Source organism: Geotrypetes seraphini, chromosome 7 (assembly GCF_902459505.1).
Source record: "Geotrypetes seraphini chromosome 7, aGeoSer1.1, whole genome shotgun sequence".
NCBI lineage: Eukaryota > Metazoa > Chordata > Amphibia > Gymnophiona > Dermophiidae > Geotrypetes > Geotrypetes seraphini.
The window spans coordinates 78,540,735-78,567,392 of NC_047090.1; the positions used below are offsets into that span (position 1 = coordinate 78,540,735).

General features: G+C 40.0%; 1 protein-coding gene across 2 annotated transcripts in view; it reads left to right on the forward strand.

Moving 5' to 3' along the window:
- Nucleotides 1–26,658, forward strand: part of AQR (aquarius intron-binding spliceosomal factor) — a 266,639-nt gene that overhangs the window by 89,617 nt on the left and 150,364 nt on the right. For both annotated transcript variants that reach the window (XM_033951821.1, XM_033951822.1), the window contains exons 14-16: nucleotides 3,271–3,373; nucleotides 7,142–7,262; nucleotides 21,532–21,673. In XM_033951821.1, the coding sequence (XP_033807712.1) occupies nucleotides 3,271–3,373; nucleotides 7,142–7,262; nucleotides 21,532–21,673 (366 nt within the window). The remainder of the gene's footprint in view (nucleotides 1–3,270; nucleotides 3,374–7,141; nucleotides 7,263–21,531; nucleotides 21,674–26,658) is intronic.

Sequence of the window (26,658 nt, forward strand, 5' to 3'; positions counted from 1 at the left end):
GTGGTTAAAGGCTTTTAAATTTGGTTTAAATTTCTTAAAATCAAGTTTGGTTCTTAAAGAAGATGGCGGTGAATTCCAGAATGATGGAGCCACAAAGAAAAATGCTAAATATCTAGTTGACTCTAAACAGGCCATTCTCGGGTTTGGGAGAATGAGAATTTAGTAGCCATGTTGGTGAATATGGTATTGTAAGAGAAGAAAGATAGAGAGGAACACCTATACGTAATTCTGTAGAGATTAAAATTAATAACTTGAACATTATACAAGGTCTGACAATTATTTTTGCAAACTTGCCTCCATGTTTTTACGTTGACAGCACTGTACAAATAACTCGGTAAGGTTTCATAACCTTGGTATATCAGTATTTGACAGCTGTGTTCGTGTCGACATGTGGTGGTGTCTTGATAAGTGGCATTCGTTATTATTGTTGCTTGATTTTGTGTGTCGTCACAAGAATGTCAGAGCTTGAATTAGAGCAACGAAGAAACATTAAATTTCATGTTAAACTTGGCAAAAGTGGAAGTGAAATCAGGGACCTGTTTCTCCAAGTTTATGGGGATAATGTTACGAAGAAAACAGCAGTGTACAAATGGATTAAACGTGTTTCTGAGGGGAGTGAAAGTGTCGCTGATGAAGAAAAGTAAGGGCAGCCAGTATTGAGCAGAACTGATGAAAACATTGCAAAAATTCATCAAATTGTGTGTCAAAATCGTCAGCTGACTGTGAGAAGCATAGCAGACCAAATAAACATCGATGGCGAAACAGGAAAATCTTAACTGAAAATCTTGGCATGAGAAAAGTGTGTGCAAATATGGTCACAAAGGAGCTCACTGATGAACAAAAGCACAGTTTGCTAAGACCTTTTGAAGAGGCAAGACAATGTTTTGGGCCATGTTATCACTTGGTGGTGAAATATGGGTGTACCAATATGACCCTGAAACAAAGCTGCAAAGTGCACAATGGAATTCAGCCAATTCTCCAAGACCAAAAAAATTCTGCCAGTCCAAATCAAGAGTCAAAACGATATTGCTAACCTTTTTTGATATTGAAGGGATTGTTCATTATGAATTTGTACCAACTGGACGAACAGTTAACCAAGTTTACTATTTGGAAGTGATGAAAAGACTGCATGAAAAAGTTAGGTGAAAACGACCTGAAGTTTTCGCCAACAAATCATGGCTCTTGTATCACAACAATGCACCAGCTTACACGACACTGTGAGGGAGTTTTTAGCCAGAAAACAAATAACTGTATTGCAACACCCTCCCTATTCACATGATCTAGCCCCAATGACTTTTTTCTTTACTTAAAGATAAAGGAAATATTGAAAGGAAGACATTTTGATGACATTCAGGACATCAAGGGCAATATGACAACAGCTCTGATGGGCATTCCAGAAAAAGAGTTCCAAAATTGCTTTGAAGGGTGGACTAGGCACACATTTTTGTGGATATCTTTTGTTTCATGAGTAAATCAAGGAAAATTTTTGTTGTTTACCTGCAATTACATCACTTTCTTTTCCAGATTAATAAAAAAAGATTTGACATCGATATGTGAACATTTCTTAAGAAAGAACTGAATATTTCATGGGGTGTCCTAATTTTTTCACATGATGGTATATTACACCTGAATTTATACAAACTTTAAGGGCTGGATTCTGCATAGGACGCCTAGTCTCAGCAGCCACCTAAGTGGCTTTTGGGAATCGCACACAAGCGTCCTATATAGAATCTCGTCTGTCCTGTTGAACAGGCGCCTAAGCACTCCGATTCTCTAAAAGGCGTCCATGTCACAGGCACCGGTTAGAGAATTGCATTGCCGCTGAGCTTATTGCCGCAAGTGAATCTCCCTGCGGTGATCAGTTTAGCAGCCGCAGCAGGGAACCCATTTCCCTTCCTGCGAAGTCGACTGGCAAGAGAGATGTCCTCTCCTTCATGCTGGAAAACCCGAAGCCCCCCTTCACCGAATGTCTGCGGCTGTAGGAGTGCCCAATTCATCCTGCCGCCCCCCCCCCCCCCCCCAGACATCCCGCAGCAGGAAGGATGCTCACTCCCTCCTGCCAGAAACCCACTCACCCACAAAAGATCACCGGCAGGAGGGATGCTCTCCTCTCTCCCTCCATTCTGTGTCCCAAGTTATGCCCCCTCCCTCCTTCCTTCCATCCATCCTTTGTCTAGTTTGTGCTCCCTCCCTCCATTCCGTGTCCCAACGCACATCCTTCTCTCCATTTTATGTCCTAAGTTCATGCCTCCCTCCTGCTGGTATTACCTTTTCTGGCTGATTCCTTCTTCCTCCTTTCTTCCAGCCACATTTGTTTCTCTTCACAAAGCTGTAGGCAGCAGCTTCTACATGCGACCCATGGCTGACCTGGAAGCTTTCCCTTTGATGTCGGAGAGAAGGCTTCTGGGTCAGCTGTGGGCCTTGTATAGGAACCGCTATTTGCAGCTTTCTGAAGAGAAACAAGTGCAGCTGGAAGAAGGAGAACGAGGAGGAGGGAGCTGGCTAGAACATGTAAACACCTGTGGGAGGGAGGCAAGAACTTGGGACAAAGAATGGAGGGAGGGAGAAGCAGGACCCCGTTCGTATCTACGAGTCAGATGTAAATCAGACATTTGTAATCCAGGGACTACCTGTATATTTCATCAAAATGTAAACAAAATATCTGAGAGAGTCTGGTGTAACTGGAATGGTTAGAAACCTGGGTAGTATGATCTTTAAGGATAGGGGTTTATTTGTGTTTTGCCTAGAAAGGAGAAGGCTAAGTAACAGGTGACTTGGTAGCAGTCTACACATAATAATAAGGGGGAGGGAGAGGATGGCAAGCTTTTCCTTTTGTAGTATGATGAGAAATAATGGACTTAAATTGAAATAGAGGAGACTAAAATTGAATATACTAGGAAAAGCTTTTTATCTGTTTAGATTGTAAGCTCTTTCAAGCAGGACTATCTCCTTTGTGACTCTGTAGAGCACTGTGTACATCTGGTAGTTTGTAGAAATAATAGTAGTAGTAGTCGTAACTGAGGGTATTGATCTGTTTTGAATTATTTACTTGTTATACCACCTTGAACAAGGTAATAAAGCAATTAATCACTGAGAGAGGTTTACCAGACAGGGTTGGAATTTCATGTGAATTGGTCCATTTTGGAGGTGTTTACAAGCAGGTTAGAGAATTGCTGTTCTTGGGTTGGTTTAGTATTATGAAGGGAGAAGGTTGGACTAGAGAAAATGATTCTCAAGTATGCTATATGTTTTTTTTTGTTGTTGTTACAGTCCCAGTACACTACACCAGGTGGCATCCTACCTCTGCTTATTGCCAGCCTTGCCTATAGACGAAAATACCACATATGAGAAGGAGTTTCTTCTAAAATTATTGGTAAGGGAAAATCAAACTGATTGTGCCACAGTTCAATGTATGCTTATCCTGTTCGTTTTCCACTGAGCAAATTAAAATGACATTGCTAGTCTACAACTAGACCCAGGATAACTGCTGTATAATATGATTGCATGAGTGTTTCTATTTTTGTTTAGGAAACTTATCTTTGTCTGTTTGTAGCATATTGCTAATTCATGTGATTAAATGGCTAGTGAGAACAAAGTAGTTGTGTTCTGATAGGTTGATATTTTGTTTCGTTCTGTCCCTCTTTATGAGATAACTGCTTTCTGGTTGGTTGAGTTTGGCTCTGTCAACTGTATGAATGACTTAATTTCCTTGCTGTGCTTGTCTTCTGATAAATTGATCCATTCCTATATTACAAAGGGTACTGGCACTGGCAGAAATCTCCCTTTATATATGTCATTGCCTGTTCACCACCACCAATTGACCATGTCAAATAGGAAACTTGAACATGAGTAATCTGCAGTGTGATACAGGCAGTCCCCAAGTTATAGACACCTGACTTAAGTATGACTCGTACTCACGAACGTGGTTGCGGCTTCATTTGATATTACTATGCAGTATTTCCAGTGGCATAGACTCCTACACTTCTCCTGTAGCAGATTCAGGAATGATTCATGGACATATTAAGAAAAGTGTGTGGTTGTGTAATTCTGTACCTTAAAGGGAACACCGGTAGAGACAGCTGTTCCTTTTGTCAGTTGGGAGCAGAGGTAAGCAGTAAGAATCTGACCTAAGACGAGCTTTAAAAATGTAACTTGTTCTTAACCCGGGGACTGCCTGTATCCAACTTCAGAGCTCAGCTATAGAACCAGCCTATTCTTGGTGGTAAAGGGTTTCTAACTTGTTTTGTTTTAATAAATTGTAGATTTACTCTAGCTTCAGATGAATGGGAGATTCAGGAGAATTTTGCTCTTTTAATTTGTGCTGGCTGGAGAACAAAGTGATTTGATACTGTATTGCTATTGTAATATATTTCAAGGAGAAAAAAAGAGACAGTCAATATCAGGAACACATAGCATAGTAAGATAAATAGGCTGTTCAGTTGTTAATGATGTGTCTTTATGAAACAGTTCAGTGGGAAGGCCTGCGAAAGTGAATCACATACCAGAAAGATCTTTTTGTTGGTTTAGCAGTTTCTCCTATATGTTTGGACTTCTAGCTCATTTTAAACTGGAGCTGGAGTCTAGGACCTGGTGCCATGAGCTTATATTCACAACTACCCAGGAAGTTTACCCCCATATTTGTATTTAGCTCACCTTTTTCAGTAGTAGCTCAAGGTGAGTACCTGAGGCAATTGAGAGTTAAGTAACTTTGCCCAAGGTCACAAAGAGCAGTAGCAGGATTTGAACCTGGCTTCCCTGATTGTCAGCCCAGTGCTCTAACCACAAGGCTTCTCCTCCAGTTTATCTTAGTTAGGGACCTTATCCTACTTTACCACTATTGCAAAAGGCATCAGTTACATTTTTCAATTTTGCCTCCTTGTGTCACTCAGCAGTACCTCAGCTCCTTGGTTTTTCCTTCTGAAAGCAAGAAGAGAAGGTGTCCTTTTTTTCTGCTCTGCAACTGTTTTATTTTTTTGTTTTTTCTACATTTAAGGCTTCCTGGTGCTAAAGCTCTGTCTGGGAGAAGATACAGTCTCTGGATCAGAGGGCTGTAGCTGGGGGTGAGGGGTGAGACAACACTTTCACAGGGCACCTACCTAGCCAGCCTGCATTAATTTTGGGGATAGCTTGGGACACATTCCCCTGGGAGCTTGGCTCATCCCTGATTTATTGTCGGTACAGGCTGAGTGGTACTGTATTGGTCCAGAGGACTGTAAGAGATGCTGGCTGCATTCCCTCCCCCCCCAAAAAAAAAAACACATGAGGAGCTAGTGGGGTTGAGGGTTTCAGGTGCTCAGAGCCTGCCTAAAAGGCAGCCTGAAGAGACAAGCAACTTTAAAATCCTATATGCTTGTCTGAGACAGAAATCTTCTCCATTGTCCAACTGCAGTGCGAGCTGATGCAGGCACAGCACCATGCAGTTCTGTGAGTACAGTCTATTACTGTCTATGGGAGACTTCAAGGTAGTTCATGAACTGGACTTTTGAGGGTCTCTGGGGATTCCTATAATGGTCCCCCTCCTTAAAAAAAACAAAAACCCTTTTCTTAGTTTTTGGAAGTCTTATATGGTTCTACCGGGCAGTTTTCTGGCACCAGAACCTGGCCATATTGAATTTCCCTATGTTATTTTAAAAGTTTCTCTGCCTCAAAACACCTCAGTTTTGATAATAAACAATTTCTATGGGCTCTCCAGGCCTTTCTACTCCTGTATCATGGCAGTTTTGAGCTAGCTGACTGGCTGAGGAGCGTCCATGTGTCGCATGGGTCTTAGAGTCATAGGAAGCTCGTTTATTGGGGCATAAATCCTCCCTAGAGCCCTCAAATGATGATTCGGCATTGGCGTCAAAACACAAATGTGGCGATGCCTCTGAACCTATGAGGTCACAAGAAGTTCCCTGCAGAGATCCTCAGAAGATCCAGGTCAGGAGTTTGACTCTGATTTTATAAGTTTGATGCTCGAAGCTTTTGTGAAGTATAAAGCATTTGCACAGTCTGAAGTATTGCCGGTGGTGGTGCATGGGGGTTTACCTTCACAGAGTGCAGTTCCCCATCGGAAAGCTTTACCGCAGGAACTGGAGGTCCAATCGGAAAAGGATTGAGTTGTCTGGGGGGTCAAAGTGAATCCTAATTGAGGTTGAGGGGTAGTAAACTTAAAAGTAATATTAGGAAATTCTTTTTCATGGAGAGGGTAATTGATTTCTGGAATACCCTCTCGAGGGAGGTGGTGGAGAAGTAAACAGTGATGGAATTCAAAAAGAGCATAGGATGAACATAGAGAATTGCTAATAAAAATATGAATGAGCAAATTTTCATGGTCTGAATGGCTGGAGTGAGCTTCAACAGCAACTCCAGTAGTTGGAACTTAAGGACATTACTGGGTAGACTTCTAAGGTCTATGGCTTAGAAATAACAGAGAAAAAAAGACATTTTAATTTAATCATGAAATTGTAATCCATGTGATTACAGGGCAGACTGGATGGACCATTCGGTCTTTATCTGCCATCATTTACTATGTTACTATGACAACATCTTAAGTACAGAATCCTATGTCTTCTAACAGAAAGATTACCGAGGTAAAAATGTAATCTTCCATTACACTTTCTTTGAGCTGCTAATTTTACACTCCCAAAAGGTAGCAAATTCTGAATGTTGAGGAGTGCCCAAATGTCAACACATCTATTTATTTTTGCTCCAAAGTTGATATAAATGTGTACATGTGTGCACATTTTACAAAATATGTACATACTGTATATCACAACTCCTGCTCTGCTTTGTCCAAACATGCACATTTTCCATGTGCATACTTTATTTGTATGTGGTCACAAAATTTTATAAAAGCTTTTTTCTGCATTTAAAAGGCTTTACATGTGAAAAAAATCGCAATAAAATTATCCCCAGTAAGTCTGTTTATGTGGAAAGCTAGGCCTGTGTAAAGAGCAGGAAAACATATGGCCCTATTCTGTCTGTGCTGAGAGCTGGGGCTGTATGGTTCATAACCCTTTCCCATGTTTCCCTTAGCAGCTTGAATAAGGACACACTGGTGCTTTTAAAGTATTTTATTTATAGTATTGTACCAGAATGATTTTTAATTTTATTTGTTTTCAGTAACTTGTATTTGCTTCAACTATTTCTTTGCTAATAGGTTTCTCGTCATGAGCGGCGAATATCTCAGATACAGCAGCTCAATCAAATGCCTTTATATCCAACCGAAAAGATTATATGGGATGAAAATATTGTTCCAACAGAGTACTATTCTGGAGAAGGTAATTGCAGAAAAGCAGTTAAGTTATAGAGATCAGAGCTGTGGAGTTGGGGGCAGAAGCAGAAGAAATTTGGGGAGTTGCTGGAGTCGGTAAAAATGTACCGACTATGACTCCAGCTTTAAAAAAAAAAACCAAAAATCTTACATTATAATATATGACAACTTTATAATTTTAGAATGTATTTTTGTCCTGGATCTAATTTAAATTATATTTACCAGTACTTTAGATCTGAGCCAAAAAATTTAAAGCCTGATATCAGTTGAAGTCAGAGATGGACAGTAGAAAAATATGAGTCTGAATCAAAGGTTTGGTATACTGACTCCCCAGCCCTGATAGAGATGTTATATATGAACATCTTCAGGTTATAAACTCATAAATATAAATTGAAACTCACTGTATACCTATACTTAAGATATATGTACTGTGTTATTGCCTTAAAAAGTTTATAAAGTGGTGCTTAAATATAGGTGTGACAAAGAAATGTGCTTAGCACCTGTTCTGTAATGACTTACAGGTGCACCTAACTCGTTATAGAATAATAGCGCAAAGCTGCTTTGAAATGCTAAAATTTAGGCTCAACAGCTTATGCCAAGGTAATGGCAGGCACAGTCTAGTGCACCTCGCAATATGCACATTGATACTATCTGTAAAGTCTTGATACTATTCCTTAAGGTGCATGCATCACTAGGCAGACATCCCATGACACGCCCATGCTCTGACCACTAGTACAGCCTATTTGCTGTTACACGCCATGCCACTAAAGCGCCAATTTTATAGCATCTAGCACATGTGTGCATATATGCTAGTTTGTGACATCATCCATACACATAAGTGTACCTATTCTATAAATGTGTATGTACTTGGCACCTAAATTTAAACAGCCTATGGCTTATAAAGTCACTTGTGACTATAAAATGATAGATAGCTTTCTTATACTTTTATTGATTTTTGAAGTCATTCCCAAAACACTTCCAGATAAACTCGATTAACCTTAACATGCTAATGTAATTTCAAAAGTTTTTTGTATTATCGTTGTCTGTATACAGTCTCTTCCTCTGTAAACCACTCTGAACTATTTGTGGTATTGCGGTATATAAAAATAAAGTTGTTGTTATTATTATTATTATATATATAAAAGACCATTTTCTTGAATGGTTACTGGGTTTTATTTTCCTCACCATGTACACTGGGGACCTGATTGATGTATTCACCACAATTCTAAGAAGAAATATTTATTAATTTAAATTTTGGGCCTGCTTCTGTGAGCTTAATAGCATGATAAATTGTGCTAGAATTCTTTTCCACTGAAAAATGCATGAACTTGTACATTATTTATATATTTAAAGTATTTGATAGTGGTGTTGAGTGTTTATCATTTCAGTGTTTTTCCTTTCCCGTTTTCACTTAATAAAGTAAGTGTTCTTTTCTAAAAGCACATACTAAAACATTTGGGAGAATAAAATAAAACCACCAGTTCTTGGGTCCCTCCTCCCAAAAGGACTTGCTGACTTGAAATCCTCCTACACTCTTACATTTTACTAGATCTCCATGGATCCAAAGAGGATGTAGGTGATCCCTAGTTGCTTGTGCCCTTCTATTGGTATAAGGGATTTCTCATTTGTCAATTCTGTTACGTCCTCTGTGGATTCTGTACGTAGGGTATTTCAACCCACAAACAGGGTCTTGCAGAAAGCCACACACTTTTTTTTCTTCTGCTGCTCCCACATGGCTGAGGAATACAGAGCCCACTGCATTTTTCATTTCTGCAAGCAAACCATGCAGAAATGCTTCAGATCTGCTCTGCTTCTTTTTTGATGGCTTTTGGTGCCTTGAGACCCCTGTGGAGGGGCACATTAAAATTACCCTCTCTGTCCCAATTGGGCTCACAATCTAAACAAAATGCCTGGGAGGAAAACAATGCTTTCAAAAAAGAAAAATTGGGAAAAGGAGGAAAAGAAGAAGAACCTCCAGAGAAAGCATAGGATATAACTATAAGGAACCCCAGTATCCAAAAAAGGTAGATTTCAAAAGAATAAAATAGAAAATAGCAAAATAAATACATAAATTACAGTCATCAAAATAGAAAAATGAAAATAAAGAGGTAAAAGAAAAATTGAATAAGAATTAAATCAAACAAAAAACAATCCTGTAGAACAGTAAGGAATTCTCTGGATAGGCCCGTCGTCAACCTGACCCAGGACTTGAGGATGGGCGATGAGATGGAGAAAAGGTAGGATTCAAAAAGTCTGGCTGGCAGCATCAAAATCTCCAACCACAGGGGATCAGGACATCACCCCTTGTCCGATGATGGGACAATGACCACAGACTCCACAACATAACAAGGAATCAATCCGGCTGGCAGGAGAAATCAGCTGTGACTCTCCCCAAGTCTCATCGCCAAAGGCAGAAGGCTGGTACTCACAAGCCACACAGACTCCAGCAACCATCTCTGGTCCCCAATGGCGCACAGCCATCTCTGGGCTCATAAGGGCAGAAACAAATGGTATAGCTGTCTGGGGCATCATATCTTCGCCAGCATGATATGGAGTCCTGCCGAAATTGGAGCTCTGCTGCCGTTGAAGGAGGAAAAGCCGCAGGGCTCCACGGTCATTTGCCCTCAACAGGGCCGATCTCTTGGAGTGTAGCAGGTAAGAAACCTATGACTGTTGGACCAGAGTCAACAGTCGAACAGGAGGGATGGGTAAATAAAGTAAAAATAGCGACTTTAAGCTCCAGAAAAATTTAAACCATGTTGAAAACTAGGAAAGCAACGCAAAGTAAACCACAAAAAAGTTAAAAAAAAAAAAAATAGAACAAAGTAAACAAAAATAAGATAAATAGAAAAATGAGGCACCACAACCTTCGATCTAGCCAGGCATCATCTTGAAGAAAAAAAAAGTTGAGCAAGAACTATCCGAAGTTCAGGCTGGTTTCAGAAGGAACAAGAGACATTATTGCCAATGTTAGATAGATATTGGAGAAGAGCAATGAATACCAAAGAACCCTATACCTTTGCTTCATCGACTACAGCAAAGCTTTTGACTATGTGGATCACAATAAACTATGGAGAACTTTAGTGCAAATGGGAATACCCAAATACATAACTCAGCTGATAGAGAGCCTATGTGAAAATCAAGAAGCTGCAGTGAGAACTGAATACAGCAACACTGATTGGTTTTCAATAAAACGTAGCGTCAGGCAAGGATGCATCTTGTCACCTTACTGTTCAACCTGTACGGTGAAACCATCTTTAGAAAAGCAAATTTGAAAGAAAAGAGTGTCTGTTTCAAAGTTGGTGGCTGAAATATAAACAACCTGCGCTATGCAGATACAACGCTCATCACCAGCAGCAAAGAAGACATGCTGTATCTACTGAGAAAAGTAAAAGCCGAAGGTCATAGCATGGGATTAGAACTGAACATAAACAAGATTATGAAGATTTTGAGCTTGAAGGTGATAGAATAGAAATTGTAAAGGATTAAACTAAACTAAAGCTTGAATTTATATACTGTGCCATCTTTATAAGAATAAAGCTCGACTCAGTTTACAGTATGAAATGTTAGGGAAGAGACAGTAAAGAGGAAATATTTACAGTTTGGTGAATAATAAAGTTTTTTAATGTTTACGGAAGATTTGAAGAGAGCATAATTTTCTCAGGTACAAAGTTCAGTTAGTTTAAAGAAAAGAGATTTCCCCAGTTTACCAGCAGTGCCTTTCAGAGATGGAAAAGATAATTTAAGTTTATGCATAGTTCTAACCAGACCATGTTTTTTGGAGCACCAAGACAGAGAAATTAGTAGAGGACAGGTGCCAAATAATATTTTAAAGGTGAGACAAGCACATTTAAAATGTATTCTGGGGAATATTGGAAGCCAGTGTAGTTTACCTTTGCTAAAAATCTGCCTAGCTGCAGTATTTTGGATCAGTTGAAATCTATACAAGCTGTTCTTGGTTAGGCTAAGGTAGATAGAATTACAGTAGTCTAGACCAGTGTTTCCCAACCCTGTCCCGGAGGACCACCAGCCAGTTGGGTTTTCAGGATAGCCCTAATGCCAATATGCATGAGAGAGATTTGCATATAATGGAGGTGAAAGACATGCAAATCTGCTCCATGCATATTCATTAGGGCTATCCTGAAAACCTGACTGGCTGGTGGTCTTCCAGGACAGGGTTGGGAACCACTGGTCTAGACGATAAAGAATAATCGATTGAACAAGGACAGAAAAATGCTGCTGTTGAAAGCAAGTCCTGACTTTTATAAGCATGTAGAGGCTAAAAAAAAGCACTTTTTTTTACTAGGAAATTAATATGCTCGCTAAATGAGAGTGATGAGTCAGTAATAACCTCTAAGATTCTAGAGGATAATGTAATTTGTAAGGATGCCCCTGATGGCTGAGAAACAAAAGATGGAAGATGATCCAGCTTAGGCCCAAGCCATAACAACTTAGTTTTGTTTTCATTTAACTTCATTTGCACAGAAAGAGCCCAGACTTGAAGTTTCTGTATACATTGAATTATGTTTGTCGACAGATTAGAAAGGTTTGAGTCGACCTTGAGTAGAATAAAAATATCATATGCGTACAAGAATTCAAGAATGGTGGTTTCAAAAAATTTCAGAGTAGATTCAAGTTTAATAAATTCTTTGATTAGATTGCAAAATCTCATTTCAATGCGATTTACATCAGATAAAAATCAGATAAAATAATAAAATCCACATACATCACATATACTGCTAATTAACATTAAAACATTAGGGAAAAGGGCAGATTAAATTACAATATTAAAAAAATAAAACCAAAAATAAAATCGGGTATAGGTTTAGTACACACAGGATGGGAGACAAATACCTACATATTTCAGTGAACCTCCTCGTCCTACCCTAAAATATAGTAAGACTGATCTATTAAAAAGCGTCTTTAAAAAGCCAGCTCTTTAGAAGACTTTTAAATTTGTTCAATAGTTTTTCTTCTCTTAGATTAAGTGGAAGTAAGTTCCAGATTTGGGGGGCCGAAACAGAAAAAACCATGTCTCTCCTAGAGTATATAACTTTTAAAGAAGGGACTGTTAATAGGGCTTTGTCTTCTGATCTTAAAGATTTTAATGGGGAGTAAGGTATTAAATATCTTTCTAGAAATGTCGGGGCTTTATTTATGAGTATTTTATGAGTAAGTAGAGCTATCTTATAAGTGATTCTATGGATTACTAGTAGCCAGTGTTTTTCCTTTAAAAGTGGTGTTACGTGATCAAATTTTTTCTTTTTCATAATTATTTTTATTGTGGTATTTTGAATGATCTTGATTCTACGTATTTCTTTTAAAGAGGCTCCTTTATATAGGGCATTGTAATAATCAATTTTTGATATTACCAGTGAATGTATTAAAATATTTAGCGCTGATTCATCGAGAAAAGCTGATAGTGATCTAATCATTCTTAGCCTATAAAAACAGGCTCTTACTAGTGTGCTAATTTGTTCATGTTAATTCAATTTTTGATCTAACATAGCTCCCAGAATTTTCACTTTTGTAACTGCTTTAAGGATTGTTTTATTCATAATAATATCGGAACCTAGTTCTAGCCCCTCTCTACAAGGAAAAAGTATGAGTTCAGTTTTAAGTGTATTAAGTGCTAGCTTATTGTCCTGTAGCCATCGAGTAATTTTTGAGAGTTTATCGTTGATTTCCTTGATGTCACCGGATACATTTGTGTCTAAAGGATACAGAAGCTGCATGTCATCAGCATAGGCAAAGGGTATCAGTCCTACTGATTGACTAAGAGTTAATAAGGGTGCCAGAAATACATTGAATAATAATGGTGATAAGATTGATCCCTGAGGAATCCCAAAACTACTTGATTTTATATTTGCTGTAGAGTCATTAAATATTACTTTTGAAGTTCTTTCCTTAAAGTATGACTGAAACCATTGCAAGACAACTTCTGCAATTCCTAAAAATTCTAATCTGCTTAATAGTAGGTGGTGATCAATAGTGTTGAACACTGATGATAAATCTAGAGAAATGAAGAGAACAGACTTATGTTGATCCCAGTAGTTATGAAAATATTTAAAAGAATAGGGGAGATAGGTGATCTGTGAGGGACTCCATATGACTGTTTCCAGGGAGAGGATTTTGTCTCGTTCATATAAACAGTATAGGATCAAAATCTTAAAAACTTAGAAAACCAGTTTAAGACCGTGAGGTCAAAACCATTTTCAGAGAGCAGGTAAATCAGAATGTCATGGTGAATGACATCGAAAACTGCCAACAAGTCAAATTGAAGGAGAATGGCAAATTTGTTTTTCAGATGCAATTGCTGGACCTTTGAGATTAAGGAGACCAGTAAGATTTCTGTACTGAAATTTGGTCTAAAACCATGCTGGCATGGTAGGAGAATGGAAAATCTCTCTATATAAGAGGAAAGCTGGACAGAAATTATGGACTCCCATCATTTTGGTAAGTAAAGGGATCCTAGCTATAGGCCGATAACTAAGCAGGGAACAAAGTAAACAAAGAAGCAACTAGCAGGGAGGAAATAGTCTGCAGAATAGCACTTGGTCGCTCTTCAATGAAGACCCTCAACAAAGTATTCAAAGGCAAGGAGGTAACACTCCAAATGAAGATCAAACTTGTCCACACATTCATTTTCTCAGTGGTCAGTTACAGATGTGAAAGCTGGACACTAAGGAAACAAGACAGAAAGAAGATTGACTCATATGAGCTTTAGTGCTAGAGCAGGATTTTAGGCATGCTGTGGATTGCCAGAAGAACTAACAAATCGATTCTGGAAGAGATCAAACCGGCTATGTTGCTCGAAGTCCAAATGATGCCGCTATGACTTTCTTATTTTGGTTACCCCATCAGAAGAGAGATCACTGGAGAAGGACATAATGTTTGGGAAGATCGAAGGAACCAGGCGAAGAAGGCAACCTGCAATCAGATGGCTGGACACGTTGAAAACAACCATGGGAATGACACTGGAGGACTTTTCTGGACTAGCACAAAAATGATTTCTTTTTAGATCCGCAATTCATCAAGTCACTAGGACTTGAGCATGAGCACTTAACAGCAACAACCTTTTTCAGCAGAACATAATACTGTTATGTAATGGGATGATTACCCATGCCCCTTTTATATCTGTGTTTTGTTCCAGTTCTATTCAATTGCTTTTGGATGTAACTGCAGGGGGCTCTGTATTCCTCAGCCAGTGGGAGTAGCAGAAGAAAAAAAATGAGTTTGCGGGTTGAGGTGAAACACCTTTCGTACACCTTTCGGGGACTAACAGAAAGAAGATTACCAAGGGTAAGAACCTAATCTTCAATTGTGTGAATGAGGGAATGTTTTAAACAAAATTGCATTTGGTTTTCTTTAATATTATTTACAAAATGTAAAAAGGTATGCTTGTAGAATTTAATTATCTCTCTCGTGATTTTTCACTCTTACTTCCTCTAGAGTAGAGAGTTGCACGGAGACAGAAATCGTGCTCGTCCCCACCAGTATCCCGCCTGTCCCTGCCAGAATCTCCTCCGTCCCCATGAGGAATCTCCTCTGTCCTCGCCCGTCCCCCCATAAAAGTTACCTGTCCCCCATAAAAAGCAACAATTACTTCTGACAGTTTTGATTTTTTAAAGTCGTATTAGTTATTTAAACCAACAGTAAAATATAATATAAACAAATAACAGTGAACAGAAATAAGATGCATACATCACCGGAAAGAATTAGAATAGACATTAGGTCATATGACTGCAGGGTCGACCATTTCTTGTTAAAAATAATAAGAATTGGATTTTTGGGCAATATAAAGCTCATATTTGTAGAGCAAACAAATCTGGTTCCACCATCTGGCATAGTAACTTGTGAGAGGTCCTTCCAAGATCCACAGATCATTTTTAATGCAACAATGAGTAAAGAATCAAACAATACAGCATCAAAATAATTTAAACAAATTTGAGATAGGCACTTTTCAGGACAATGGTTGCATTTAATGTGCCAAAACTGAACTAGAAACCCCAAAACAAACATAAACATGTACTTCATTTTGTACTAAACACAACTGGTGGCATAACCATGATAGAGGGCTGGGCCTCCCACTTTGAGCTTAGCCCCCCTCAAAATGAACATCTCCCTTGCTGTAGTTGGTGGGACATTTTGGTTTTCCATCATCTTGGTCCCTGTTTCTGCTTTTGTCTATTTTCTACTAATTCTCTTTCCAGGCCTCAGTAACCCTAGTTCAATCCCTTTGGGAGGCCCATGAGCCTGGGGGGGGAATCCCCGTGGGAGTCCCGTAGATCTGAGGGCACCACATGGCACAGTGAGTAAGGCTATTGAAGCTTATGGGGAAAATCGAGGGGTGTGTGTCTCTAAAAGTTTATTTTGAGGGTTTCTGGCCCCAAAGCTCAGGTCTTCCTCATCCAAAACCTGTGATTTATTTCCTTCAGAGAGGTCTCCATGAGTGTGATTTTTCTGGCGGTGGCCATTTTGGATTTTAAACCATCTTTTTTTTTCTTTTGCCTTCATCTGCCTCAAAACCACTGATTTTGCTCAAAATCGACTGGTATGTACTCCTCAGGCCTTTTTACTCCTTTATCATGCCAGGTTTGCGCTGAATGGCTGGCTGAGAAGCATCCACGTGAGGGAGAGGCAGGAGCCTTGGGCCCAGCCTCCTACAAGTCCATCAGGGCTGGGGAACCGCAGGAGGTGCATCCCCAGGGGAAGAGATCCTCCCTGGAACCTCCGAACGTGTATTGGCCAAGTTCAGGCACGTGGGGGCCAGAGGTCCCTGCTGCAGTCGGAGGAACCCCCAGTACTAGGCTTCACACCAGGTTTTGTGAGCCTGATGTGGAATGCTTATTTGAGCTGCTGAGGGTCCTCAGCATCTGTTAGCAATGCACCAATGGTGTTGGCGCAGGGGTGCTCCCCTCGACAGAAACTCCGACCAGACGAGGACGCAGACTTGAACCAGGAGATTCAGTGTGGGAGGATAACAAGACCGATTCCATGTCATTTTCATCCCAGAATGAAGTCTCACTGGCAGAGTTAGCTTCCATGCAGTAGGACAGTGGTCAAGAGGTGATGGTGACACTGGATCAGGTAGAAGGACCCCACAGTGCTTCGGTTGTTCAGAGCCTCTGTACTTTCAAGCGTCATTTCCACCTCGCTGCAAGAATTAAAACTGGAAGTCCTGCCACTTGTTATGGGCAATTCTGTGACTCCGACCACGTTTTTTCCCTCACATCCGGTCATCACTAATCTGATCACTGACCACTGGGAGTTCCTTGATAGATCCTTTCAAGTGGCTAAGACTATGGCCAAGCTGTTTCCGATGGCACCTGATTTCTAGCATCTGCTTGTTTAGCCGAAAGTGGATTCGTTGGTGGTGCAGGTCACTGAACGAACCTCCCTTCCTAATGATGGAGGAGTAATGTTAGAGGATCCTCAGGACCAACAAATGGACTTGCTCATCAAGTGTCAATTTGAAGCTGTGGCCTGAGGGATTAAAGTGACAGCTGCGTCTTTGTGGCACGTGCTTGTCACTATTAAACTAAACTAAAACTTAGTTTTATAGACCGGGTCATCAACCAAATGGAGCTCGACTCGGTTTATAGTAAGTGGTAACATAATACTTTAAGAGAACAGAGAACAGAAAATCTAAATTAACAAAAGGGGCTAGTTTTCAAAATGTTTAGCAAACAGGAAAGTCTTTTCAGAAGTGAAAGAAGGATCCCAAACTTCTTAGTACAAGCAGTAAGTTATTCCATAGCTCAGTCAATTTGAAAATGAAAGAGTAACTGAATCGCGTGGTAGATCTATTATTACCCCTAAGGCAGGGGTGTCAAACTCATTCGCATAAGGGGCCGAAATCTAAAACATAGGCCAAGTTGAGGGCCAAATTTTTAATTAAGATATTTAGGGGTCCTTTTATTAGGGTACACTAACCGATTTAGCATGTGCTAAATGCACCCCTTAATAAAAGCACCCTTTAGTTTTAGTAGAAGTATAGGGTTACATCCACTCCAACCCCATGCCAAAATTAAAAACATGGACAAAGTCGTGGGCCAACATTTATATTTATTGAAAAAATGACCACAAACATATGTGAAATCAGTGCTACAGAATTATAAATAATAATGAGGATAAGAAAATAGAAACCCAATCAAACAAAAACCTCATTCCTCATTTCAAAGTCCGTTCCCCACCAAATAGCATTGCATTGGGGATAAAAAAAAAAAATGGAACCAATGGAAACCCAATCAAACAAAAACCTCATTTCAAAGTCCCTTCCCCACCAAATAGCATTGCAATGGTGATAAAAAAAATGGAACCAATGGAAACCCAATCAAACAAACCAAATCAAACAAAAACCTCATTTCAAAGTCCCTTCCCCACCAAACAGCATTGCAATGGGGATTTTAAAAAATGGAACCAATAGAAACCCAATCAAACAAACCAAATCAAACAAAAACCTAATTTCAAAGTCCCTTCCCCACCAAACAGCATTGCAATGGGGATAAAAAAATGGAACCCAGTCAAACAAAAACCTCATTTCAAAGTCATTCCCCACCATACAGCATTGCAAAGGGGAATAAAAAAAAAATGGAACCAATGAAAACCCAATCAAACAAAAATCTTATTTACAAGTCCCTACCCCACTATACAGCATTAAAATGGAACCAAATCAAACAAAACCAATTTTTTTATTTACCAAGAGGGTTCAGGCAGTCGACAGCAGCCGGGAGAGTGCAGACATTTGGCAGGACCGCAGCAGGGAGGACCAGGCAGCCGCGAAAGTAAATGCCTGCTGGGAGGATTAAGTGTAGGCAGCCAGGTGAGTGCAGGCTGTCGGGAGGATCAGCAGGGAGGACCAGGCAGCCACAAATGTCAACGCCGGCCACGAGGATTAAGTGCAGGCAGTTGGGAAGACCAGCAGCAGGGAGAACAGCGTCACACAGCATGGCGGTGGTGGCTGCGAGATGCGCAAATCTTCATCTGTTGACTTCCAGCCTTCCAGCTTTATCGTAAGTTGCTAATTGTCTCACGGGCCAAATTCTATCACCCCGCGGGCCAGAGTTTGACACGCCTCCCTGAGGGAAGGAAATAAAAGTTTTAATTTTTGAGAACTTCTTGCAAGATGAGATCTATGGACATTCCAATCTAAAGGAACCAAAGTAGTGAAAATGCCAAATAGGATTGTAAAAACAATGCAGATGCATTTAAAATGAATTCTGAAATGCACAGGAAGCCAATGTAATTCCTTAAGCAAAGGAGTTACATGGTCAAATTTACTTTTACCAAAGATAGCTTAGCAGCAGTATTTTGTATCATCTGAAGTCTCTGCAGTCTGACTTTGAAAGGCCCAGATATATTGAATTGCAATAATCCAGCCTTGACAGGATGATTGATTGAACCAAGACAGAGAAGTGTTGCTGATGAAAAAGTGATCTCACTATTTTCAAAGTGCAAAGGCTGAAAAAGCGCTTTTTTTTACGAGAGTTTAATTGGTCCTTAAAAGTAAGTGAGGAATCAATGACGATACTCAATATTAATGAGGAGAACTCAATTTTCAGAGATTCTCCTGACTCTAAAATCACAGCAGGGGGAAGAGAATCTAATTTTGGGCCTAGCCGTAAAAGTTTAGTCTTGGCGTCATTTAATTTCATCTGAACCATCATCGCCCATGCCCAAAGTTTAGCAATACAATGGTTAATATTGGGTGTCAGATTAACAAGATCTGGATGAACATCAAGTAATATAAAGATGTCATCAGCATATGTTAATAAGGTTTCTCGAATATTCAAATTGTAATATTTCAGTGTACTCATGTAGATGTTAAATAAAATTGGAGATAGTGGAGAGCCCTGAGGAACACCACAGAGGGCTCTCCAAGATTTTGAATTAGATCCTTCCAAATTAACTGAATAAGATCGGGAAGATAGAAATGTATCGACCCATTCCAGAACAACCTGATCGAGGCCAATTTCTGAGAGCAAATAATACAGAATGTCATGATTAAATACATCAAAAGCTACAGACAGATCAAACTGAAGTAAGATAGCATGCTTCTTACATGAATGTAATTGTTGGATCTTTGAAAGAAGAGAAATCAAAAGAGTTTCTGTACTGAAATCCGAGCGGAACCCATGCTGAAAAGAATAGAGAACTTCTCCAGATAGCTTGAGAGTTAATTAGCAACAATTACTTCCATAAGTTTAGTTAAAAGAGGTATATTGGCAATTGGTCTGTAATGGGAAGTGACAGTTGGATCAAGATCAGGATTTTTCAGATGAGGGGTGACACTTATTATACCAATAAATGGGGAAGATTCCCAAATGCTCTTCTCTGGGGTGAATTATATTGCTGATGTTCTGTATAATCTTATCAGAGTTATGTGTAAGGTCTCAGTCTATGATATCTCTGCCCGATGGATGCACTGGATCAGTGGGCAGGAGATACTACCTCTAAAGCTATGATAAACAGGCTTCCCTTTCAGGGGCAGATGCTCTTTGGCAAGGGTCTAGATGACTTGATGACCAGTATGACAGACCGTCGCTCCAAGTCCTTACCAGACAGCAGACCTTGGAGGGCCTGGAGTTCAGGTCGGGGCAATTTTTGAGGCTCCTGGAGATTTCATAGGTATTTGGGAGGCAAATCGATGCAAAGACCCTTTCAGGGATCACATCAGAGATTCAGCGGATTCAGGAGATAGCAAACCTCGGGTCTCGTTCTCTCTAGCAACTAAGAAAGTACAGTGACACCAGGCCAGAGACTGAGCTCCCCAAGATAAGGGAGGGGTAAAAAATTGAGTTCTATGTCCCTCTGCCAAACTGCTTTCTAATAACTCCAACCAGCTGGCGGAGAGAGCCCTCAAAGATTGGGCTACGGTGAAAAGGCATGTAATCCATATACTTTGTCATACCAAAGAAAGGCTCAAACAGCTGCAGACTGATTCTAGGCCTCAAGTCAGTCAGTGTGCCTCTGAAGATACTGCACTTCCACATGGAGACTGTTCAGTCGGTCATAGCAGTGGTGCGTCTCTCAGTCTGACAGAAGTCTATCTTCATGTTCCCATTTTCCCTTTCCACAGGAGGTATTTGCGATTTCATGTACTGGAACATCGCTTTCTGCACTCCCCTTTGGCCTGACCACAGCACTTCACCTTTACCAAGGTGATGGTAGTGGTAGCAGCACACCTCGGCAAAGCTGAAATTCAGGTACACCCAAATTTGGATGACTGGCTCATCAGAGCTCCAACCACAGCAGCAGGTGAGCTGGCGGTTTCGAGAGTGATGCAACTTCTCCAAGACTTGGACTGCATAGTCACCTTCAAGAAGAGTCAGCTGGAACTGATCATCACCTGGAGTTCCTGGGAGTCTTATCTGACATGTCCTTGGGAAAAAAAGGCAGGTTTTGGGTATGTGTCCCAAAAAATAGCTAAGAGAGATCAAGTATAGTACTGTTATTTCTAGAGTGCTACCAGATGTACAAATCATAACACGAGTGCTGGTGCTGTATATCTCACTGGGATAGGGGAGGACATCTGAAAGTTGACTTTAGTGAGTAAAATGATGGTTCAATCATAAATTGATAACGAATTTGGGCAGACTGGATAAACCGTGTAAGTCTTTTTGCTGTCATCTACTATGTTACTATGACTGAAGCAGTGTAGGTTTCATGGGATAAGGAAGAGTCAATATAACATCCAAAAATGCACTTGAAAAGAGGAGCTGGATGATTAATATGTAAGGTTGAAAGGCCCACATTACTTGAAATTTGGAAAGGTTTAGTATCATACTATGATTTGTTTGCCAGCTGGCTGCAGTACTTAGATTTGTGTTGAAGCATGATAAATCAGAATTATTTTGCTCAAAAAAAGTAGATGATCTGAATATCTTTCACAAAGATATAAGTACTGATTCCTAAGCACTAAATGATGATTGCTGTCCTATCTTTGAGCAGTCACTTTTTTGATGATGGAAAATAATTGTTTTATTACTTGTGCATCGGTTTATCTAAGCTCTAGGGCTGGGAAGGTGGTATTAAAATCCTTTAAAATATTGCTTCACTGTTCTTCTATCTCATTCAGATCTTCTCACCATGTCTCCATATGGTACTGTCTCCAGGAAGTCCAAGAATATGGATAATTCAAATCTGTCTTTACTCTTCCCTAAATCTCACTTTTTAATAACTACTGCAGCTCAGGCCTGGTCGATACCCCTTGCACAATATTCCTTCCCCAGGAAGAAGTCTATTTTCTGATTGTGTGTTTTACCCTCCTTCAGGTTGCCTTGCACTTCCTAAACTGAACTTACAGTTTTTGACTCTTCATGACTATCTGTTAAGAAACTTCAACCTCTTCCGCCTAGAGTCCACTTATGAGATTCGTCAGGACATCGAGGATGGGGTCAGCAGGATGAAACCCTGGTTAGTGCTGATTTCCTTTTTACTGCTTTTAGTTCATGTCCCCTGAAGTTTCTAAATTTGGAGAAGGAAAATTATGTGCTGAACAGGCAGACAGATGATGAATTGTTAGCAAAAATTAGTGAAGCTAGCAAATTTGGCATACAAAATCAAAATGTTCTGCTCAAAGCACACTCTGACTGAAAAAAATCATCCAGAAAGTTTTACCAAAAAATGTATGAAAAAAGATACTTGATGTTCAAATCCCCACACTTCACCTGTTTTCATTTTTCTGTTTGAACATTTGCAATCATAGGATCAAAAATTTCCCATGAAAATTCTTTCAAAACAGGGGAAAACTTAACCAACTGGCTCACAAAACAGTTTAAACAACATTGTTCCAAACATTTATGGCTCCTTTTACTAAGCTGCGATAGCGGTTTTAGCGTGCGCTAAATTGTCGCACGTGCTAGACGCTAATGCCAGCATTGAGCTGGCATTAGTTCTAGCCGCATAGCGCAGGTTTAACGCGCGCTAAAAATGCTATCACAGCTTAGTAAAACAGCAATGTCTATTCTAGTGTCTGACAATAACCTTTAAGCTCAAATTCCAATCTCCTTTCCCCCACCTCAAAAAAAAAAAATTATATATATTTTAGTGAGAAAATCTGAAAAATAGTCTTTCTCTTCAGAACAGGAAAATCCTGCCAACTTATGTTTCACCTCTTTCAGAGGGACAAGAAGTCACTTTCGATACATTTGGAGGGGAACTTGGCAGTATAATTTGTGCCAACATGGATGAGCCATAACAGTGTCAGGGGGAAATTCTTTTCCAGAGACTGCTTTATCTTTCCAAGAACTGCTTAGCAAATGCTAGTCACAATAGATTCAACTTTGATAATGCTTTATAAATCTGGAAATATCAAAACCTTACCTTGGTCTAATCAGCTAATATTCAAACCCAGATCAATCCATACTGCTTAATAGTCTTGTGGCATTTGTTCTATACAAGTATTTCATAAACCATACTATAAGCGTACGATACTCTAAAAGCAATCTGGGAATCAGATACTGGGTGCAGTGGCCTGACTTCTAGAGAATAAAGTTATAAAATGTTGTCGAGATCTCTGACACAATTCCTCCTCTCAGTGCGTAGAGCCTGATGGACACTGATAAGCTAAATTGATAATAGCTCAATAAAAGTAACTGAAAAGTGGCAACAGTGCCTTCTTTGGCTCGGTGGTTACACAAATAATAGCATGTCTTCCCACCTCCATCCCTCTGTCCTCTGGACCCACTCTGCAGCTGGAGTCCTCAAGCAATGTCTTGGGTATCATCATCGACTCTATTCTGACTTTCAACGACCACATCAATTCCTTGGCAAAAAAATGCTTTTTCAGCCTTCACATGCTGAGGAAAGTAAGATCCTACTTTCATCAAAATCACTTCACCGTCCTCGTCCAATCCATCATCCTGTCCAGATTGGACTACTGCAACTCAATCTACTTTAGCCTTACCAAGAAAAATCTTCTTAGACTTCAGCGGATCCAGAATGCCGCAGCTAAGCTTATCTTCGCTAAAAGTAAATTCGACCATGCCTCACCGCTCCTGTCCAAGCTTCACTGGCTTCCAATTAACGCCAGGGTCCACTTTAAATGCGCCTGTCTACCTTTCAAAATCCTTCAAGGCATCCTCCCTCCCTTTATCCCACTCTCCTGGAACTCCTCAAATCTTAATACCACCAGATCCACTCACAAACTAAAACTGTCCTTCCCTTCATTAAAAGGCATTTCCTGTGTAGGAAAACTAGGGTCCTCCCTCCCCTTCAGATTCACTGAGCTCTGGAACAACCTTACCTCCCCCCTTCGGATCCTGAGCTCTCTCCAACTTTTCCGCAAACATCTGAAAACCTGGCTGTTTTCAAAAATGTAATATTCACTCCATCTTTGGCATCCTATGCTCTCCACATACTCCTCTCACTATATCCTTTAACCTCCATTGGCGTTCCTCTCTCTTGTAAACCGTGCCGAGCTCTGCGATTGTGGAGAGGATGCGGTATATAAACCTAAGGTTTAGTTTAGTTTAGTCTTTGAGATGGAGCAATTGATAGCAGAGAACAGGGAAAGCTCTTGGGAAATAGGGAAAAAGTATGGACTCCAATGGGGGAAGGCATGCCTTCTTGGTAGGGATGGATATTTTGAGTAAAGGGGGAGGTACTCTATAAATTTAAGCTATATAGAGGTGGTTCAAAACCCTCTTAGCTGGACAAGGTGATATTGCTTTCAGATGTAGTTGATTGGAGAACTTTTACAGAACAAATTAGCTATCTTGTTATCTGACCTATATGCAAAGACTTACTGTTTTCATGTTTATCTGTGTGTTTGTATTGATGTCATGTTTCCAAATGCCTCTGGAAATTAAAAAAAAAAAAAAAGTGGATTCATAAATTAGAATTTTTTAAATTTAAACTTGAAAGCAACAGACACGCACACCATGGGTTGTTGTCTAATTTATTAGACAAACATTTAAGAAGCGGAAAAAAATCTTTGTAGCCAATGGAAAAGAAAATATTTTTTTTTTCTCCTTTCCTTTCCCCTGAATTGTCTTCTGGAGCTAAAGTACTAGAAAGCAGATGTGTTACACCAATTGCAAGAGCCACCCTCAATGCTACCCCATCCCTCCTAAACATAATCACAACTCACCCCACAGATAAAGATTCAACTGCAGCAGACAGAACTTGGTCACATTTCCCCAATATACAATGGTCCGAACTCAACTATCTCTACAAAAAATACAGCCACGCCTCCTGTGACCTCAACCACTGCCCTTCATATCTCCTTACTACCTCCAATGTAAAATTCCGTACTCTACTTCTACAATGGATTCAATCCACGCTCAAAGACGGCATTTTCCCCTCGGTCCTCAGAGAAATCATCATCACCCCAATCCAAAAAGACCCAAAAGGTCCACCAGATCAACCATCCAACTTCAGACCTATTGCCTCAATACCACTATACGTCAAACTCACAGAAGGCCTAGTAGCCAAACTCCTCACCAACTATCTGGATGACCATAACCTACTCCACCCTATGCAATCCGGCTTCAGAACAAACTACAGCACAGAGACACTACTTGGCTCCCTCATGGATACAATCAGACAACAACTAAGCACAGGAAAAAAAATATTTCTCATACAACTGGACCTAACTGCAGCATTTGATCTAGTAGACCACAATATTCTTCTGCAAATATTAGATACAATAGGGTCATTCCATGTCAAGTGATCAGATTCTTGGAAAGTGCCCTGCATGACCATCACGGATTTTGATGAAACTTCATATGCAGAGTCCAACATGTCTCAAATGAACTTTGGTAAAGTTTTAGTTTCGCCTGTGGAATATTTGTGGAGATATAGCCATTTGTTTGACCCCATACCACAATGAAATACAGTACGACAATGACATTCTGACAACTTTGAGGCACAATATCTCCTGAGCTGTGTTTCCAAAAAAACTGAAACTTAGCTATCCTGCACAACATTTTGAGCTCTGTTCATTGCTACCAATAACAATTTTTGCCGAGCATTGATTGAATGCCTGAATTACAGTAAACTTGGCCGAAAAAATTAGTGCTCCAAAAAAAGTCAAAGTTTGACATTACTTTGCTCCCACAATAATTGCGTAATAAATGCGAAATTTGGCACATAATGTCTCAGTACAACGTTGTTTTCAAACGTACAATTTCAACCTCCAAGCTCTTTCTATTAGTTTACAAATTAAGTGTAAAGTTGCTAATTTGTGTAAAAAGGCCAAAAATAGGGTATTTTCAGCCTGCTTTTACAGAAAAATACCTTTTAGAAACTCTTTCAAATCAGTCTCATTAGAAAGAGCATATTTCAAACCCCCTAGAAAAGTGGACTTCATTTTTCAACGCAGGTTAACAATGGCTGAAAAAGGGGGACAAAGTTGGGAGATGTTGCCACGGCAACAACCTCTATTTCAACATAGTTCTGTCATTTTTAAAGTTACAGTTTTGTATTGACGTAGTATTACTACTACTCTATTGCGTTGGTCCATGGTGACATTGTCACTACCAGTTCAAGAGTTTGAACTGGCAACCCCATCGCCATAGGGGTCACGCCCGATAGCTGTGCAATACCAGCCACGGGTGGGCCACTTCGTCCAGGTTCCCAAGCCTCGCATTTGGTTTCTTTGTCAAGGTTCCAAAGCCTTTTGTTGGTATCTTTCTGGTTCCAAAGCCAATGATTAGGGTGTCTTATCCTAGGTTCCCAAGCCTAAATTGGGTATCTTATATGGTTCCCAAGCCGAAGTGAAGTCCACTTTGATTTTAACTGCCAGCAATCTTTATAACATTCTATTAAATTTTTGAGCCACTTTCTTCAATGCAGTTTCTGGAAATTGATATTGGCGGCCGGTTGATGTAACTGAAGGGGCACAAAGCATGCAGATAAGGTGTTGCTCTGGAACCCAACAAACGTCTTGCCTTTCTGGCCAATAAAACGAATGAGCTGGACCGTGAGGATGCATAAATTTTATCAATGCATCATTTTGTTCAATTGAGACTTCAACAACGTTGCCTATCCACCATTGATTATCGTAAGTACAGGCAACGTAGCAACCAGGAAAGATTTCGGACACTTTCAAATTTGGAATGGCAGTATCAGAAATTTTGGCAACAAAATTTATTGTGTCATTTGAAACTTTGCTGACACGAACCGAGTTTGAGTCGACTGGTACAAATTGGTGGTGCTCTCTGGTACCAGCTACTGTGCTGCTTTCATGCCATCTTTCTTCTTGAAACTTTTTGCTTTCTTCAATTTCTTCTTTTGGAACATAAATGTATTTAACTCCGTGTATATTTTGGTCACAAAAGTTAAATAGATCCTTTGGCGTCAATATTTGATCCGTTGATGGTCTTTGGAGGCTAGCCCGGGCAGCCAGTCGTTTAGTTGTTCCACCAACTCCATCGCAGGGTGATTTTCCGTGGCTA